The 20,437-nt window shown below is 42.1% G+C and overlaps 1 protein-coding gene and 1 pseudogene across 1 annotated transcript in view; one reads left to right on the top strand and one right to left on the bottom strand.

The window, feature by feature from the left end:
- Positions 1–2,195: 2,195 nt before the first annotated feature.
- LOC133755860 (small ribosomal subunit protein eS17-like) lies at positions 2,196–4,559 on the bottom strand (annotated as a pseudogene).
- RAB3GAP1 (RAB3 GTPase activating protein catalytic subunit 1) overlaps positions 3,822–20,437 on the top strand; it is a 115,207-nt gene continuing 98,591 nt past the window's right edge. The window contains exons 1-3 of the mRNA XM_062185999.1: positions 3,822–3,871; positions 3,977–4,032; positions 10,273–10,348. Of these exons, the coding sequence (XP_062041983.1) occupies positions 3,854–3,871; positions 3,977–4,032; positions 10,273–10,348 (150 nt within the window). The 5' untranslated portion in view covers positions 3,822–3,853. The remainder of the gene's footprint in view (positions 3,872–3,976; positions 4,033–10,272; positions 10,349–20,437) is intronic.

The following is a 20,437-nucleotide window of genomic DNA, read 5'->3' on the forward strand; positions in this document are numbered from 1 at the left end:
TTCACTCTCATTGGCTTTTACAGGAGTCTACAGTTAGCCATCTTCAATAGCGTCCCCTCTCTCAGGTTCACTGCCAACTCTTCCCTGCTTTTTCCTTTCTGTTTTCTCTACCATTTGTTTCCCCTCTCTCTTGCTGGATACTTTCCCTGTATCCATTCTCTAAACATAACCTTTCTTCAAGGCTTTACATGAGGTGCCTTTTCTCCTCTTTCTACCTCCTTTTCTGTAATCACCTCACCTATTCTTGTTTTTTAAGATTTATTTATTGGGGTCGGTGTTGTGGTAGTAGGCTAAGCCTCTGCCTGTGGGACCAGATCCCATATGGGCACCAGTTTGTGTCTCGGCTGCTCCTCTTCTGATCCCACATTCTGCTTACTGTCTGGGAAAGCAGAGGAGGATGGCCCAAGTCCTTGGGCCCCTGTACCCATGTGAGAGACCTGGAAGAAGCTCCTGGCTCCTGGCTTCAGATAAGCCTAGCTCAGGTTTTTGCCACCATTTTGGGAGTGAACTAGTGGATGGAATACCTTTCTCTCGTCTCTTTCTCTCTCTGTTCGTAACTCTACCTCTCAAACAAATAAATAAAATCTTCAGAAAGATTTAAAAAATAAAAAAAGTTTTATTTATTTATTTGAAAGGCAGAGTTAGAGAGAGAAGGAGAGACAGAGAGAGGTCTTCCAAACACTGGTTCACTCCCTAAATGGCTGCAATGACTGGAGCTGGGCCAACTTGAAGCCAGGAGCCAGGAGCTTCTTCTGGCTCTCCCACATGAGTGCAGGAGCCCAAGCACTTGAGCCATCCTCTGCTGCTTTCCCACACACATTAGCAGGGAGCTGAATCGGAAGTGGAGCAGCTGGACTCGAACTTTTGCCCTTACGAGATGCCAGTGCTGCAGGCGGGGCTTAACCTGCCACAGTGCCAGCTCCCTTACCTAGTCTTGCAATCTGAAATACTATTTCAACTCCCAAATTGATATCATCACCCTAGTCTTGCCTCTGAATCCTATTCCTATATTCAGTATTTTTTCCTCAACAGCTCCCCTGGAATGTCCTGCAGGCCTGTCACGTGTCACATCTGCCAAACTGAGCTCTGGTCATTTTCTCGCTCCTTCCAGTCTTCCCCATCTCAGGAAACGGCAGTACCTTCACACAGTGGTTAAGGCCAGAGATCTTAAAAACAGTGATTCTGCTTTTCCATTATCCCCAAGTTCAGTCCTTCAGGAAACCCTGTCTATCCTGTCTCCAAAATCTGTACATATCAAATGTGTTCAACTTGTCAGGTGACCTCTCTCATCAAAGCCTCCACCCTACCCGTCCCTGGATGCATGAGCAGTATTTGGCCATTTCTACTTCTTTTGCCTTACTCCTATCTCTTCTTCACATTGCATCCAGACTTATGCAAAATTGTAAATTAATCACACGGCTCTTTTGCTTAAAACAGTTCAGTGACCTCAATAGTACTTCAGATAAAGTCCAACCCTCGTCTGGAAGGCCCTATGGGATGTGACCTACGTCCACCTCTCTATCTTAATTGCAAACATTATGCTCCAGGTACAAGCCCCTTGCTTAGTTCACTAGACAGATTGGACTTGCCCACCTTTGAGCCTCTGGACAGTCTACTCCCTCTGCTTAGAAGTCTTCTCCAACTCCAACCTGGTTATTTCCATCTTTTCCATCAGTTCTCCTCCAAGAGTTGTCTTCTCAAGGTTATCATATGTCATTGCTGGCCATGCAGCAAATGTCCAGTTTTCTTACCAGACTCCAATTTCCTTGAAGTCAGTGACTGTATCTACAATACATCTTCATATCTCTGGAGCCTAGCAGAGTGATTGGCTTCTATTAGGTGCTTAATAAATGCTCATAACTGAGTGAAGGTACAAGCTGAGATCTCTTGGGGGAGACTGCAGCAGTAGTAACACACAGCTCCTCTCTAGCAAAGTGGGTGGAAACTAGGAGGGACATCAAGAGGTGGGAGCCCAAGGGTTGCCATCGGCAACAACCATCTATTCTCAAAATTCTGCCGACCTTTAGTTTTGTCACCTGCTCTACCTACATCACCAAGTTTTTGATATCTCTAACTGATTTTATGTATTTTCATTACTGCACTTTCCATAGTTGTGCTTTGCAGTCCCTAACCTCCAAATGCCTTCTCCAAGTCACAAAGCTCAGTGAGACTAAATTTTTGTTGTTATTGTTACCTTGAGTTTATTGAAAACATGACACTGTTAACAGAAAGGTTGAAACGGCCCCACGTGGCATTTTGAAATTCATCCCCACTGTACGCTGAACGATCTGCAGGCTGGACAGCCTGCCAAAATCCAAAAGCTTCAACATTTCCTTAGTGTCAGGATCTACCTCGGTGATCTGATCCAGGGCTGAGACCTCAGCGACATAATTCTCTCTCCTTTTTCTCTCCGCCTCCTGCAGCATGATGGAGAGATCTCTAAGCGGGCCTCTCTGAATCCGCTTCATCAGGGGTGTGACACAGCCTGCTATCCTGTGCGGAGCTTCTTGCAGGGAATGATGGTGCTCTCCTCGCACATGTCCTTGCCGGTGTGGAAGTCGTGCCCACGTGAGTGCAGTACTTCTCAGGGTGACCCAGGCTGCTTTCTTCATGGTTTCCGTGTGAATGTGGTCCATGTTGGCAGGTCCTGAGTAAAAGATGAGACTTATTTTTTTATTCCTTTAAGTATTAGCAAAGGTAGAGGAAACAGTATAATAAACATGTTCCTAATCTTTATTTCATTCTTAGACATTTCCACTATTTTAAAGCAAATTTCAGACAAGACATCATTTCATCTATAAATATTTCAGTATATATAATACATTTTTTTTTTAGATTTATTCATTTATTTGAAAGGTAGAGAGAGAGAGAGAGAGAGAGAAATCTTCCATCTGCTGGTTCACTGCCCAAATGGCCCCAATGGCCAGGGAGGGACCAGGAGGAAGTCAGGAGCCTGGAACTCCATCTGGGTCTCCCATGTGGGTGGAGGAGCCCAAGGATTTGGGCCATCTTCTATCGCTTTCCCAGATGCATTAGCAGGGAGCTGGATTGGAAGTGGAGCAGCTGGGACTTAAACCAGCACCTATATGAGATGCCTGCCTGGCAGACAGCAGCTTAATCTGCTGTGTCGCCAGGTCAACCCAGAGATATACTTATTTATTTATTTATTTAAAAAAATTACTTATTTATTCATTTGTAAGGCAGTTAACGGAGCGATTTTCCAACTGCTGGTTCATGCCGAAGTTACTGCATTAGCTGGGCCTGGGTCAGGGTGAAGCCAGGAGCCTGGAACTACATCCTGATCTTGTGCGTGGGTGGCAGGGGCCCAAGTATTCGGCCACCTTCTGCTGTTTTCCTAGCAGCAATATGGGGGAGCTGGATTGGATGTGGACCATCCAGGACTCAAACTGGCACTCCTAGCTTCGTAGGGGTGGTTTAAACCCACTGTGCCACAAAGCCGGCCCCTATGGTTTTATTTTATGACTTAATCAAAGTGGGTTAAGTTCCTCAAGGGTATTATAGTAATTAGCTCAGTACCTTGCAATCAATAAATAGAAATTGAATGACGAAAAACCCAATGTGCATTAGGTTTTCTAATACAGTCTTATACGCGCGACTCTAGGCCCTTATCCTTTCTTTTGTTCCCTTCCTGTACTCATTATTCCACAAGCAATTTTCAAAGTTTATTAAACCAGCCAGACTGGCAGTCGGGCCCCCGGACACCATCAGAGGGCGGGGATGTGAAGAGGCCCCGCCTCTCCCGCCGCCGCCGCCGCCGCCGCCGCCGCCGCCCCCTCTCCGCTCCTCGGCTCTTCTTCCCAGCAGCCCTAGCGCCCGCCCGGCGCTCCTCAAGATGGCGGCCGACAGTGAGGTGAGATCTCTGCTTCTTACTTCCAAAAACCTGTCACTGTGTAAGTTCGCTCCTCAGTGTCATCTTCCGGGGCTCAGTCTCTGTGTTTCCTTCCCCCTCCCGCAGCCCGAGTCCGAGGTATTTGAAATCACGGACTTCACCACTGCCTCGGAATGGGAAAGGTGAGTGAGCCGCGTCTTTAGTTACCCTGGGCCCGGCGTCTCGCAGCTGCGTCCTCACCCAGACACAGGCACCCTGACGCCACTTCTGTGGGGAAAGTCGGACAGGCCCCGGGTCTTCGCTTCGTGTCCGCTGTGGGCAGCTGCGGACCACTTCCGCGTCGTGCGTCTCGCAAGGACGGGCCCCGGCCCGCCCCGCGCAGCCAAAGCCCTGAGACTCGGGCTCTCAGAAAAAGTTTGTTTGCTCTGCTCTCTGGGCGCTGGCCTTAGAGCTTTGATTGTCTGGTTGCCGCCCACCAGCAACCGAGGGTAGCACCGCCGTTCCTGTTGGCAGTTTAACCCATTTTGTTACCGTAAGCAGTGAACTTGGCAGCCGGTTTTGTGTTTTGTTTTTTTTCTTCCCGTCTACGTTGGTCTGCCCCTTTCCGGAGGAAGCCTTGCTTTAGAAGACGGGTGGCTGCCCATCTGCCACACGCCCACCGTCTCCATCATGTCTTTTCCAATAACCTTTTACAAAGTCTGCATATGGCGTGAGAACGCCTTGACTCAGGTTGCTGCATTTCGGTGGGTCATGTGCCCGGGCTCCCTGTGCCCCTCCCACTCGGAGGAACAGCTGTCAGGGTGTCGCCCAGAGTCACAGAAGCCCTTCAGTTTTGTGGGTGCTGAGACCAGAATTTAGACGGTTGCACCGCTTTATAACCTTTCTGGTGGGACTAGGAATTTTGTGACTTTCCTGTCATACAAATGATCGCTGCTGGAAGGATGTTTTGACCTTTAGTACTCTCTAGAAGGAAGAATCACTAAGACATACCCACCCTGGCTCTAGAGCTATACTAAAAACAAAAACAAAAACAGAAAAAACCCCAAACAAACAAAAAAACAAACTTGATTTATATGGTAAAACAAAGCAACAGTTAAAATGTGAGCCAGTTTCTGCCAGCTATATAATTTAGATAAGTGTGGTATTGTTGTGGACTATGATTTTTGGAGACTTTGTAGTAGAAAGGATAGGAAAGGAGCCTTTAGAGTGTCAAGTGGTTGGTTAGACATGAGAAGGGACTGACAGGAGTGCAGTTATAGGTGAGAATGAACCTTTGGGATTTCATGAATACATCTTCACGCAGGGAAGGCTGTCTATTAGAGGGCAATAGGGTCCTAGGGAAGATGGACCAGGGTACAGCCTCCAAAGCTAAGTAAGAGAATCCACATTTGGTGCTTTTGATCAGTAGTTCTGCAGTTTTAGTGTGTATCAGAATTAAAGATTGCTGAACTCCACTCTTAGAGTTTCTGATACTATGGGTCTGAGGTAGAATCCCACAACCTTTTTTTTTTTTTTTTTTAAAGATTTGTTTATTTTTTTTGAAAGGTAGAGTTAGAGAGAGGCAGAGAGAGGTTTTGCATCCGCTGGTTCACTCCCCAAATGGCCACAGTAGCTAGAGCTGTGCCAGTCAGGAGCCAGGAGCTTCCTCCAAGTCTCCCATGCAGGTGCAGGGCCCCAGGACTTGGGCCATCTTCTGCTGCTTTCCCAGGCCATAGCAGAGAGCTGGATTGGAAGTGGAGCAGCCAGGACCCGAACTGGCACCCATTTGAGCTGCCGGCACTGCAGATTGGTCTGCTACTTAACAGCACCAGCTCCTCCCAAAACTTTCTGGCATAGTTACAGGTAATACAGATGCTGCTGGTCTTAAGGTGATAAAGAGAGTGGCCAGTGTTGTGGTACAGTGTGTTAAGCCACTGTTGGAACATTGGCATTCCATATCCTGGTGCTCATATCCTGGTGCACATTCCAGTTGTTCTGCTTCTGGTCCAGCTTCCTGCTAATGTGCCTGAGAAAGCAGCTGGAAGATGGCCCATGTGCTTGAATGCCTGCCACCCATGTGGAATACCAGGATGAAGTTCTGGGCTCCTAACGTTGGTCTGGATCAGCCCAGGCTGTTCTGACCATTTGGGGGGTAAACCAGGAAATAGATGATTGATCTCTGTCACTCTGCCTTTCAAGTAGATCTTAAAAAAAGAAAAAAAAGAACTATAAGCTTGTGATTATAAAATAAACTGAAAGTATGTGATTGTAAAAAAAAGAAAAACCTATAGATATAATGAAATGATCTTAGAGTTGCCAAGTGACATGATGATAATTGTTTAAGGACACAAGGTAAAATGAAGGTGAGCAGCTTACCTTATTTGGTGTTTATAGTGAGGATGTTGATTTGGTAGAGAAAGTGAGGATAGAATAGGGAATTGTAAGGTAATTTCAAAGAAAATTCAGGTTAGATGAGCTTGAAATACGTAAAAATGTGAAGAATCAGATGTGGAACTACAGTTTCTTACCTGAAGAAGAAAGATAACAATGTCAAAGTGAGAAGAGTGCAGTTTTGGACCTGTTGAATTTGAAATAATGCCTTGAAGGTAGATAGAAAAATCTAAGTAGAATCTTGGGAAAGTCCAGGTGAGGACATAGAGCTTTGAAAGAAAAAAATGATCACTGTCCCCTGGTTAAATATTTACATACTTAAATTTTAAAAGTATTCTGAAGTAGAATATAAAATCCTTTAGTTCCTCTTGGAAATAATTAACACAAGAGAACTGTCACAAAGTAGGAAATTTATTTTCTTTTATGCTCTTGCTTGTAGAGCGAAGCAAATGTTCTATAATTCTTGAGAAAAATGTTTAGACTTTGGAATCTTTTTTTTTTTCTAAAGATTTATTTATTTATTTTAAAGGCAGAGAGAGAGAGAGGTCTTCCCTCCGTTGGTTCACTCCCCAAATGGCTGCAGTGGCTAGAGCTGGACCAATTGAAAGCCAGGAGCCAGGAGCTTCTTCTGGGTCTCTTACTTGGGTACAGGGGCCCAAGGAGTTGGGCCATTTTCTGCTTTTCCAGGCCATAGCTGAGAGCTGTATCGGAAGTGGAGCAGTCGGGTCTCGAACCAGTGTCCTTATGGGATGCTGGGACTGCAGGCGCCGGCCCCTAGAATCTTTTGAATTTTGAATTTAATGCTTGAAAGTTAGTTCTTGGTCAGTCTGTTACGAATCATAAAGACAATTTATTGAGAAGACTAAATAGAAGCCCATAACTCTTTATCATTTGTCCATTGAAAAAAATACTGGGGCAGGCAGTATGGCATTGTTACTTTTATTATAACAATAATATTTCACAATAGAGTGAAAAATATCACCTGTAAATCTACCACCAGGCAGTAACTACTGTTAATTTTTTGACATATTTCCTCCTAAAATTTCTGTGTTAACTTTGGATCAAGCCATATTAATACTTCTTCTTTTAACATTTAACAATTTCTTGTTTCTTCAAAACACAATTTAAAATAAGTTGAGAGAGACAGAGACTGATGGAGAGCGCTCCCATCCCTGAATCACTCCCCAGATGCCTGTAACAGCCAAGGCTAGGTGAGGCTGAAGCTGGGAGGTCTCCCATGTGGGTGGTAAGGACCTAACTAGTTGAGCCATCACTTGCTGCTTCCAGGGTACATATTAGTAGGAAGCTGAAATTAGGAGTAGAGGCAGGACACAAACCCAGGCACTCTGGTCTTCAATAACACAATTTTTTTAAAATTTATTTTTTGACAGGCAGAGTTAGAGACAGAGAGAGTTATAGACAGTGAGAGAGAGACAGAGAGAAAGGTCTTCCTTCCATTGGTTCACTCCCCTATTGGCCACCATGGCCAGTGCTGCACCGATCCGAAGCCAGGAGCCGGGTACTTCCTCCCGGTTTCCCATGCAGGTGCAGGGACCCAAGTACTTGGGCCATCCTCCACTGCCTTCCCGGGCCATAGCAGAGAGCTGGACTGGAAGAGGAGCAACCAGGACTAGAACCCGGGGTGCTGGCACCGCAGGTGGAGGATTAGCCAAGTGAGCCATGGCGCCGGCCCAATAACACAATTTTTAATAGGTATTGTATGTTCATCCTTTGAGTGGTTATATTGATTTAGAACGGTTGGCTGCAATTGGATATTAACATAGCTTATTAATACACATACCCAGTTTAAAAACACAGTTTACCTTTATAAATGCAATCTACATTTCACACAAATTTTTGCTCATTTTTGGATATATTTTAAATACTCTTTTTTGTAAATATGTAGCTTTATTTCTGGTACACTCATTTTCTAAACTAATAATAGTCATTTGACAGAACCTTCCCCCAAAGTGAAATTAATATATGGATTAATATACCTCCTTTAATTTTAAAGAGGAATTAAATGAGAAAGTTCAGTTGGGTCAAATTCTGATTTATTTGAAAGGCACAGTGACAGAGAGAGTGAGACACAGAGCGAGATCTTCCATCTTTGGTTCTTTCCCCAAATGCTCACAGCAGCTGGGATTGGGCCAGGCTGAAGCTAGGAGCTGAGAACTACATCCAGGTCTCTCATGTGAGTAGCAGGGACTCAAGTCCTTGAGCCATCACCTGCTGCCTCCCTGGATGCCCATTAGCAGGAAGCTGAACTCCGAAGCAGAACTGGGGCACAAACCCAGGCACTCTGATGTGGGCGTTATAAGTGGCAGCTTACCCACTGTACCAATTGCCCTCCTCAGTTATTACCATCTTAAACAGAAACATAAATTAATTTATAATGTCACTGAAGAAGAAATATGGTGTCTTTGAATACAGTTTGACTGGAATGAACAATACTGTGGCAATACTTCCTAGGTGTTTTGGGGGAGCAGAGTTGCTGTTAGTTTGTATCGTACTTACATAAAAAATAAGCTTCTTAGAGTAATAATCTGTTTTCCTGAAGGTGTCTTTTAATATGTATTACCACCACTGAGGTTGACAGTTTTTATTTGCTGATGTTAAACATGTTGCGAAACAAAATGTAATGCTCCTTTTTAGTAAGTTTTCTTGGTCTTTAAATTTAAAGATTGAACAATTGGGGCCGGCACTGTGACACAGAAGGTTAATCCTCCACCTGTGGTGCCAGCATCCCATATGGGCGCTAGTTCTAGTCCTGGCTGTTCCTCTTCCTGTCCAGCTCTCTGCTATGGCCTGCAAAAGCAGTGAAAGATGGCCCAAGTGGTCCCTGCACCCACGCGGGAGACCCAGAAGAAGTTCCTGGCTCCTGACTTTCGATTGGCACAGCTCTGGCTGTTGGCAACCATTTGCGTAGTAAACCAGTGGATAGAAGACTTTTCTGTTTCTCCCTCTCACTGTCTGTAACTCTTACCTCTCAATACAATAATAAAATCTTAAAAAGATTGAACAGTGCCCAAGTCCTTGGGCCCTGCACCCCATGGGAGACCAGGAGAAGCACCTGGCTCCTGCCATCGGATCAGCGCACCGGCTGCGGCGGCCATTGGACGGTGAACCAACAGCAAAGGAAGACCTTTCTCTCTTTCTCTCTCTCTCTCACTGTCCACTCTGCCTGTCAAAAAAAAAAAAAAAAAAAAAAATTGAACGGTGCATAGTTTTTAAGTCTGGAGGTCAGTTTTTTTTTTTTTTAAAGCTAACCGAGTTCTTGTCAGCTGTCCTCTAAAACTTGTTTTGTGTATTTATTTATTTTAAAAGATTTATTTAATTGAAAGAATTATACAGAGAGAGGAAAAGACAGAGAGATCTTCCATCTGCTGGTTCACTCCCCAAATGGCCTCAATGGCCAGGGCTGGGCCAGACTAAAGCCAGGAGCCAGGAACTTCTTCCAGTTCCCCTAGGTGAGTGCCATCTGCCACTACTTTACCCAGGCACATTAGCAAGGAGTTGGATAGGAAGTGGAGCAGCCAGGTCTTGACCTTGCGCCTATATTGAATGCCAGCTTTGCAGGTGGTGGCCCCAACTGATTTTATTTTAATGAACGAGGTTCCAAGATGTTTTCATTATGGGGGATGTGGGGAGAGCCAAATCAGGCTATTTCTAAATACATTTAAAAGAAAAATACGTCTGTTATTTTGAAGTAGAGGAGAAATTAATGATTTTATAGTTATCTTTAATAGTATTGTTTTAGTTTTTACTTCTGTCCAAAATTTATTGTTTTCATTTTAATAATTTATTCTTAATTTATATTTTATAGAAGGCAGAATGCTTTTGTTAAGTAAACAGTAGACTTAAATGAATCAAAATAAAAAAATCCTTGAGCTAAATCTTTATTTTTATTCTGTATCCATTAACATAACCACGTTAAATTTACCAAATATTTTCTAATCATAATGTTAAAATATTAGAAAACTTTTTAAAGAAATTGTATAATAGGAAAAATGTTCGATTAAACATTTAAAAAGCTTTTTTCCCCTCCCTAGGTTTATTTCCAAAGTTGAAGAAGTCTTGAATGACTGGAAATTGATTGGAAACTCTTTGGGAAAGCCACTTGAAAAGGTCAGATCTATTTGTTGGTGTTTCTGAGTGTTTACTTTGAAACCTCAATTTTTAAGACATTTGCTGCATTTTACACATTTTAATTAAATTTTTTTAAGTTATGTGTAACCTAGAAACATATATGGCACCTGGAAAAATTTGGATTTGAATCTGTGGCAAGTGATATTTTTAAGACATTTGTGAACTGTATCTTGAATAATAAAGTTTTATTTATAATGTCATTCTTTGTGAGTGATTTTATTTCTGTTTCTCCTGATGTTTACTTCTTTCTTGCCTTCTCCCTTAAAATGTTAAAGTTTTTCATTGATCAGAGAAAAATTGAAATTACCAATTTCTTGGATAGAGTATTTTTCTTAACTGAAGAGGAGAAATCTTGATCTTACAATTGACATGTTGTGGTTAACAGATATTTTACTCAATTTTTGTATTTTATGATACCACTAGTAACATGCCCTCCCCTCCCTGCCCTTCTTAACTTAGGAATGTTTTGAGGATTTTATTTAAAAATGAAAAAAATGGTCTTTGAAATTGAGGTAGAACTTTAATTCTTGTCCAGATTAATTGATACTTTACTCATAAACTGCACTTTGAATGTTTTCTGAAGGATGTACTCAGAGAACAAACAGATTTTTCTGGATTGACTACAATTTGATTTTAAGCTTATATAGGGGTTTAGTTTGTTGGATAGATTCTTTTTTTTTTTTTTTTTTTGTAACGGGCAAAGTTAGACAGTGAGAGAGACAGAGAGATGTCTAATTTCCATTGGTTCACCCCCCCAAATGGCTGCCACCGCTGGCGCACTGCGCCGATCCGAAGCCAAGAGCCCGGTGCTTCCTCCTGGTCTTCCATGTGGGTGCAGGGCCCAAGCACCTGGGCCATCTTCCACTGCCTCCCCGGGCCACAGCAGAGAGCTGGACTGAAAGAGGAGCAACTGGGACAGAACCAGTGCCCCAACTGGGACTAGAACCCAGAGTACCAGCACCACAGGCAGAAGATTAGCCTAGTGAGCCGTGGCGCCAGCCAGATAAATTCTTTTGAAGTAAAAATGTTCATTATTATTATAAATTTATTTATTGAGTAATAATTAACTGAAATTTATCCCTCTGTAGGAAATCTCAATTTTTTTTTTTTTAAAGATTTATTTATTTGAAAGGCAGAGTTACACAAAGAGAGAGAGAGAGAGAGGGAGTGCACGCACACACAAGTGAGTTTTTTCATATGTTGGTTTATTCCCCTAGTGACAGTGGCCGGAGCTGGGCTGATCCAAAGCCAGGAGCTACGGGCTTCTGGTGGGTGTCCTACATGGGTGCATACTTGGGCCATCTTCTGCTGCCCTACTAATGTGCTGGATTGGAAGTAGAGCAGCTGGGTCTCAGTTGTGCCCATATGGGATGTCAGCACTGGCCACAGCACCATCCCCAGGAACTCTCAGTTCTTAATATTTGCTAGGATTTTTCAGCTTTGTGGTATTAAAAGAATTGGTGCGTATAAGCAGGAAATGTGACATTACATATAGAAATCACACATCATTAAAGATTTGTTGGAATATATAAATATAGGGATATTTCAGATTATTCTATTCCACTTGAAACTGATACATAATAACAATTGATACATATGCCAGTAAGACTAAAGGCAAAATAAACAGGATATAGCTGGAATGGGAGATGATTTGCACTGCTAAAAAGAGCTAAATCAGGTACTTCTGAGCTCTGATATTCTTATACACGTACATACAGTTATTGGTATGTGCTGGATGTGAGGAAATAGTCAACAGGGTCTGTGTTGCCACTGAATGTGAATTCTAGTGGGGGAGAAATGTAATAGATAAGATTAACATTTTAGGTGGTAAATTCAGTTTCGGGAATTAAATGAGTAACATTTAAGTAGATAGTGTATTTCCAGGCATGTAGTAAAAGCTAAAGATGTATTAGTTCCAGCCTGTTTTTCCCTATTAGATAACTACTTAAACAGGTGTGGAAAACATGAGCAAGTTTCAACATGAACTATAACTGTGATGAATAAAATTTTTAGAACTGTCAGGGCAGAGATTATTTGTCATATATTTGTCAATCCAGCTTCCTGCTAATGTGCCTGGGAAAGCAGCAGAAGATGGCTCAAGCGCCTGGGTCCCTGCACCCATGTGGGAGACCTGGAAAGCTCCTGACTTCGGTCTGGCCCAGCTCTGGCTTTTGTGGACATTTGGAGAGTTAACTAGCAGATGGAAAATCTCTGTCTCTCCCTCACTCTCTATAACTCTGCCTTTCAAATAAATAAAATAAATAAATTTCTAGAAACCTACTATATGATCTTTCTTGGAGAATGTTCCATATGTTGCAGCTGTTGGATGCAGATGTCTGTTGCGTCCAACTGGCCCAAGGTGCAGTTTAAGTTTGTTGCGGGTTTGGCCATTGTTGATAATGGTGTGTTAAAAGTCCCCTACTGTTACTGTGTTGGAGTCTGTCTCTCCTTTAAGTCTATTGATATTCCTTTAAATATTTAGGTGCTCTGATTTTGGGGATACACACACACACAATTGTTACTTTCTCTTGATAAATTGACTCCTTTATTATTATGTAATGATTTTTTAAAATGCTTTTAATTTAGTCTGCTTTATCTGATACAAATGTGGCCGTTCTTGCTTTCTTTTTGCATTTTGTTTGCATCGGATATTTTCCATCATTTTGCTTTCAGCGCAAGTGTATCCTTAGAAATAAATTTCTTACCAGCAGCATATAGTTAGGTCTTTTTTTTCCTTTTAAATCCATTCAGCCAGTATGCCTCTTTTAATTGGAATATTGAATCCATTCACATTTAAGATAATTGATATGTAAAGTCTTACTACAAATATTTTCTTGTTTTCTTTTTTTTTTTAAAATTTCATTTAGTTATTTGATAGGTAGAGTTACAGTGAGTGGAAGAGACAGAGAGAAAGGTCTTCCTTCCATTGGTTCTCTCCCCAAATGGTCACAACGGCCGGAGCTGCACTGATCCGAAGCCAGGAGCTAGTAGCTTCTTCCCGGTCTCCCATGTGGGTGCAGGGGCCCAAGCACTTGGGTCATCTTCTACTGCTTTCTCAGGCCATAGCAGAGAGCTGGATTGGAAGAGGACCAGAACCGGCACCCATGTGGGATGCCGGTGCCACAGACAGAGGATTAACCTACTGCGCCATGGAGCTGGCCCCTCTAACTTGTTTTCTAACTTTTTTTTTCTTCTTTTTTTTAATGGTGAAAAAGCAAGTATTTACAATTAGGCGGTTAGGTTAAGTTTAGATGATCCCAATTGTTGCTAACATCCAAAGCATCATAATCAGGAGCCAGAGGAACACATACCTTCTTTGCCTCAGGTCTGATCCAGGTATTGACCTTGGCCATGTCATTGTCATAGGTTCTTCACAGCCTGTTTGATCTCTGGTGCTTGTTAGTTTGGACATCCACAGTGAACATAGTGTCTTATCTCTTCTTCATAGCAGTTTCAGTGGTCAGTGGGAACTTTATGAAGGCATAGTGGTCAAGCTGCTTTCTCCCAGGTGCTCTTCTGAGGATTTTTGGGCTGCCTCTGGAGCTGTGGTGTTTTGGGCTGCCGGAAGGTAGGTAATGTGCAGATCTTCTTTCTGTGGCTATGGAAGAGTTCCTTTGCTTCAGCTTTGGCTTTGGGAGGGGCAGTAGCTTCCTTCTTCAGCCTTGGTGCCATCTTGGTGAAAAAGACTTAAAGGTTTTTTCTAGTTGTTTTCTTTCTTCTCCTTCTCTTGCAGTCTTCCTTTGTGGTTAAATGTTTTTCTCTAGAGGTATGTTTTAATTACTTGCTGATTATTATTTTTTATGTGTTTTTTATAAGTTTTTGCTTTGTGGTTTCCATGAGACTTATAAAAAATTTCGAATATAAGAAGTTGCTTTGGAATTACAATAACAGCACTCATCATAAAGATAGGAAAAGAAAACAAAAGGAAGAGGAAAAAGTAATTAAAGCTAAACTTGCACTCCATTACCCTTCACATTTTTAATTTTTGAATTTTACATATTTTTATATTGCCTATTTCTTAGCATATTAACGTAGTTAGTATTTTTAATTAGTTTTTCACTTTTCACGCTAAAGATATAAATGGGTTATGCACCATGTTTACAACGTTGCAGCATTCTGAATGTGTATAGTTACTCTTACTAATGAGTTTCATACATTTCAATATTTTCTTTTATTTGTTAGCAACTCTTTAAGTTCAGAAAAGCCCTAATTTAGCATTTCTGCTAAAGACAGATCTGGCAGATCTGGTAGTGATAAATTCTCTCGGCTTTTGTTTTTCTGGGAATGTCTTTTTCTTTGTTTCTCTCTCTTTTTTTTTTTTAAATGAAGATTTATTTATTTGTAAGGCATAGTTAGACAGATCTTCCATCTACTGGTTCTCTCCCCAAAGGGCTACAATTTCTGGGGCTGGGGCTGGGCCAGACTGAGTCCAGGAGCATCATCTCGATCTCTGGATGGGTGCAGGGGCCCAAGCTCTTGGGCCATCCTCCGATGCTTTCCCAGGCGCATTAACAAGGGGTGAGTTGAATTGGAAGTAGAGCAGCCGGGACTCAGACCAGCACCCACGTGGAATGCCAGCATTGCAGGCAACAGCTTGATCTGCTGTGCCACAAGACTGGTCCTTATTTTTCTTTTATTTCTATAGCTTTACTGGATACAGTATTCTTCGCTGGCAGTTTTTTTCCTTCAGCATGGTGAATGTCTTGTCTCACCCCTTCATGGCTTCTGTGGTTTCTGCTGCGATGTCTGTGGTCAGGCAGACTGGAACATCCTTACATATCACTTCTGGAAAAAAAAAATTTTATTTTATTTGAAAGGTAGAATAACTAAGAAAGGGAGAGAGGGAGAGGGAGGGATCTTTCATTCACTGGTTTACTCCCTGAATGCCTGTGATAGCCATGGCTATGCCAGTCCAAAATCAGGAGCTGGGAACTATAACTGGGTCTCCTATGTGGGTAGTGGGAACCCAAGTATTTCAGCCATCATCCACTGTCTCCCAGGAGCATTGACAAAACTGGATCAGAAGTGTAGAGTAGCCAGTACTGGAACCCACACTCTGATGTGGGATGTGGGCCTCCCAAGCAACAGCTAAACACGATGCACTACAACTCCAGCCCCAGAATTTTTGATGCTATAAACAAAAAATAACATTTCTTTACTTACTATGTGCTAGACACTTTCTGAGCACCTTATATGTATGTCATCTAATCCTCACAAATGTTCCTGGAGGTTGGTATTGTTATTTAATTGTCATTGTTGTCAATGATTTGTGATTCTTTCAAGACTCAAAAAGGACTATCTCAAGTTTTCCTTATTAGGGTATCTAATAACCCTCTGGAGCTAAATTATAGTTGGAAGTTAAAGAACTTTTGAACTGAGCCTTGATACCATCCTCATCTCTTCTAGTTTTTAGCAGGGTATTCTTGATCTGAGATGAGGTGACTTAAGAAGAGTGGATTTTATATAGAAGACTAGGGTTTTTTCTTTTTTAATTATTTAATTCAGGTTTCTGTTAATTTCAAATGGTCTTGATCAAAATATATTTGCGACTGCTTAATTAATATATAGAGCTGGAAACTGCCATGGAAGTGTTTCAAACCATATCACATAATTATATCACAGCATACAGCAACTTCTCAAATACAGTGAATTGTGGATAGCATTGCTAGCCTTCTGGATTACACATGTCTTTCATATTTTTTTGCTATCTTTTGACATCATCATTTGTGTTCTTCAGGAGACCAGCTGTCTCTTAGAATTGAGTTTTACTGAGTTGTCATTTGTGTGCTGCTTTGCCAGGTACTTCCGTGCTTGGTGTTTTTTTTTTTTTGAAAACCACTTTGAAAAGTATAGAGTTCTAGGACCGCTTATGACCAAAGAAACACTTGGTTTGTTTTATTTAAAAAAATAGATGAATCTCCAGTAAGTTATTGTATGGAATTGTTTTTTAAAGAATTTTTATTTGAAAAGCAGAGTCACAGACACACAGAGAGAAGGAGAGACAGAGGTATTCCGTCTGCTTTTTCACTCCCTAAATGGCTGCAACAGCCAGGGCTGGACGAGGCCAAAGCCAGGAGCCTCTGGCTTCTCTGGGTCTCCCACGTAGGTGCAGGGGCCCAAACACTTGGGCAGTCTTCTGCTGCTTTCCCCCCAGACATATTAGCAGGAAGCTGGATCGGAAGTAGAGCAGCTGGGTTTTGAACTGGTGCCCATCTGGGATGCCAGTGTTACAGGCAGAGGCTTAACCTACTATGTCACAATGCCGGCCCCCATATCTAAATTTTTTACTTTATTTATTTTTTAAGATTTTATTTATTTTTAAGATTTATTTATTTCTTATTTGAAAGGGCAAAGTTACAGAGAGGCAGAGAGAGAGAGGGAGAGGGGGGAGAGAGAGAGAGAGAGAGAGAAAGTAAGTCTTCCATTCCCAAATGGCCACAACAGCCAGAGCTGGGCTGATCAGGAGCCAGGAGCTTCTGGGTCTGCCAAGCGGGTGCAGGGGCCCAAGGACTTGGGTCATCTGCTTTCCCAGGCCATAGCAGAGAGCTGGATTGAAAGTGGAGCACCTCAGACTCAAACTGGCACCCATATGGGATGCTGGCACTTCAGGCAGCAGCTTTCCCTGTTACACCACAGCGCTGGCCCCAATCTAATTTATTTTTAAGTTGTATATTTTTTTTTATTTGAGAGACAGAGTGAAAGAAGCAGGGAGAGATCTTCCATTGCTAGTTTACTCCTCAAATCACTGCAGCAGCCAGGCTCTACCAGGCTGAAGCCAGGAGCCCACAACAACATTCAGGTTCTCCTGTTTGATGGCAGGTGTCCAAGCACTTGGGCCATGCCCTGCTGCTTCCCCATGTGTATTAGCAGTAAGTTGAATGGAAGTGGAGTACTCATGACCTGAACCAGTACCCTGATATGGGATGCCAGTGTTGCAAGCTGGGGCCTAACCCCCTGTACCATAACACCAGTCTCTTCTCCTCCTCCTCCTCCTCTCATCCCTTCTTCCCCCCCATCCCCCTCAGGTGCATTAACAGGAGGCTAGATCAGAAGTAGAGCAGCTGGTACTCAAGCCATCACTCATGGGTTGCCAGTATTTCAAATGGTGGCTTAACCAACTTTATCACAGTGCTGGCCCCTATCTTTATTTTTAAAGATTTCTGCACATAAAAATTTAAAACTGCCTGGGACCTTTGAAGACATAATAGATAAAAATTATTGTGATTAGAATTGAATTTTCTTGGCTGGCGCCATGGCTCACTTGGCTAATCCTCCACCTGCGGTGCCGGCACCCTGGGTTCTAGTCCCGGTTGGGGCCCTGGATTCTGTCCCAGTTGTTGTTCTTCCAGTCCAGCTCTCTGCTGTGGCCCAGGAAGGCAGTGGAGGATGGCCCAAGAGCTTGGGCCCTGCATCCACATGGGAGACCAGGAGGAAGCACCTGGTTCCTGGCTTCGGATTGGCGCAGCGTGCCGGCCACAGCGCACTGGCTGTAGCGGCCATTTGGGGGGTGAACCAATGGAAAAGGAAAACCTTTCTCTTTGTCTCTCACTGTCTAACTCTGCCTGTCCAAAAAAAAAAAAAAAAATTGAATTTTCTATTTAAAATATTATTGAGATGTAATTATAAAGTTCACCAACTTAAAGTATACATTTCACTGGTTTTTAGAATATTGACAGAGTTGAACAACCATCACTATAATCAATTTTATTTCTGTTTAGTTGAAAGGCAGAAGGACAGAGTGAGTGAGGTCTCCCATCCACTGGTTAACTCCCTAGTAGCCTGCAATGGCTGGGTCTGGACCTGGCTAAAGCGTTTTGTCGCTGGCTGCTTTCTCTACACATTTTCAAGGTTCATCCATATTACAACATTTATCAGTACTTCATTACTTTCATTGTTGAATCATATTCCATTATATGAGTATCCTGCATTTGATGTATGAATTTGTCTACTGATAGAAATTTTGGTTCTTTTCACGTTTTGGTTACTATGAATAGTACTGCTGTTAGCGTTGATGTACAAGTTTTTGTATGGACATATGTTTTCATTTCTTTTGGGTATACCTACGTGTAGAATTTCTAGGTCATATGGTAACATTACCTTTTGCAGGACTAAAACAGATTATTTTTCAAAGGGGTTGTTCCATTTTACATTCTTTCCAGTGGTGTATAAAAGTCTCAGTCTCTCCATAGCCTCACTAACACTTATTATTTTTTTGTTACAGCCATCATAATAGATATGAAGTGATAGTTCTTTGTTGTTTTGATGTTTTTTCCTAATTGCTGATGATGTTAAGCATATTTACATGTTTTTATAGACTGTATGTCTTTAGAGAAATATCTTTTCAGATCTTTTGTCTTCTTTTTTTAAAATATTTATTTTATTTGAAAGAGTTACACAGAGAGAGAAGGAGAGGCAGAGAGAGAGAGAGAGAGAGAGGTCTTCCATCCACTGGTTTACTCCCCAACTGGCCGCAATGGCCAGAGCTGCACTGATCCGAAGCCAGGAGCCAGGAGCTGCTTCTGTGTCTCCCACACTGATGCAGAGGCCCAAGGACTTGGGCCATCTTCTACTGCTTTCCCAGGCCATAGCAGAGAGCTGGATCTAAGTGGAGTAGCATGCACTCGAACCGGTGCCCATATGGGATGCCGGCACTGCAGGCGGCAGCTTAACCTGCTATGCCACAGCACCGGCCCCCCTTTGTCCACTTTTGAATTGGATTGTCTTTTTATTATTCAGTTGTAAGAGTTCTTTATATATTCTCTGTGTGAGTCCCTTCTGAAATACATAATTTGCAAATGTTTTCTCCCATTCTCTATATTGTAACATGTATCATGACTTGACCTTTTACTATTGTAACATCAGTAGTTTTAGCTTGTAAATTTTGATCTGAAACTCATTTTTAGTTAAATGTTTTTGTCTAGTGTAAGAAAGGGGTCGAACTTCATTCTTTTGTAAGTGGACTTGGAGTTGTCATAATTAATTCAAGGTATAGGGACTACCTTTTAGATTGTTTGCTATTTCAGGTTGTTAGACTTGATCACAGCATATATATTATCCAAATATGTGTAGTACAGTAGATAATGTACCAGTTATTCCTAGGATCTGGAACATATAGGGGTTATTATAAGTAGTGAAAACAATTAGTTTCTAAAATGCTTATTAAGTGTGTTGGTGCTGTTAAGTACTGTGCTGTGAAGATGGATAGAGTATAGTCTGTGTACTCTATAATGTAGTGGAGTAATAGATATAAATAATTAAAACAAGGTGGTGGTCTTGTGGTTTAAGCAAGATGCTAAGAGAAATCACTAACTGCTTGAAGGTAAAGCAAATTTACTATAAACATTTAGGTTGAACTTTGAAGAATGAGTAATAGAGAGTGACAGTGAGAATAGCCTGTGCATAGGTGTGGGGAAAAAAAGCATGCTTCAGGAAACAGAAATTGTTATAACAGAGTAGATTGAGGGTAGCTGTGAGAGTTCAAACTGGAAAACGGTGGGGCCAAAAAAGACGGCTTTGGATTTCTACCAGTGTGGGTACTTGAGGTGCTTGTGATGGAACATTTGTGTATTCCAACTTCTAAATATAATGTTTTTACATTCTTCTGTCAGTTTCTTTGTTTAATCTACATAATATATTATTGTGCCAGTAATCTGTTTAGAAATAAAGATAGTCATTCCTCAGTATGCAAGGGGGATTGATGCCAGGACCCTACAAATACCAAAATCCAAGACTGCTCAATTCCCTTTTATAAAATGGTGTAATATTTGCATATAACCTATATCTATCCATCAACATACTTAAAAATTTTTTATTTGAAAGGCAGAGACAGAGAGGTCTTCCATCTGCTGGTTCACTCCCCAGCTGGCTGCAACAGCCAGAGCTGGGCCATATCCAAAGTCAGGAACAAGGAGCTTCTTCTGTGTCTCCCATGTGGGTGACAGGAGCTGAAGGACTTGCACCATGTTCCTCTGCTTTCCCTGGCACATTAGCAGGGAGTTGGATTAGAAGTGGAGCAGCCGGAAATCAATGCTGGTTTCCATATCGAATGCTGGCATTGCAGGAGGTGGC

The sequence above is a fragment of the Lepus europaeus genome, chromosome 1 (assembly GCF_033115175.1).
Source record: "Lepus europaeus isolate LE1 chromosome 1, mLepTim1.pri, whole genome shotgun sequence".
NCBI classification, from domain to species: Eukaryota; Metazoa; Chordata; class Mammalia; order Lagomorpha; family Leporidae; genus Lepus; species Lepus europaeus.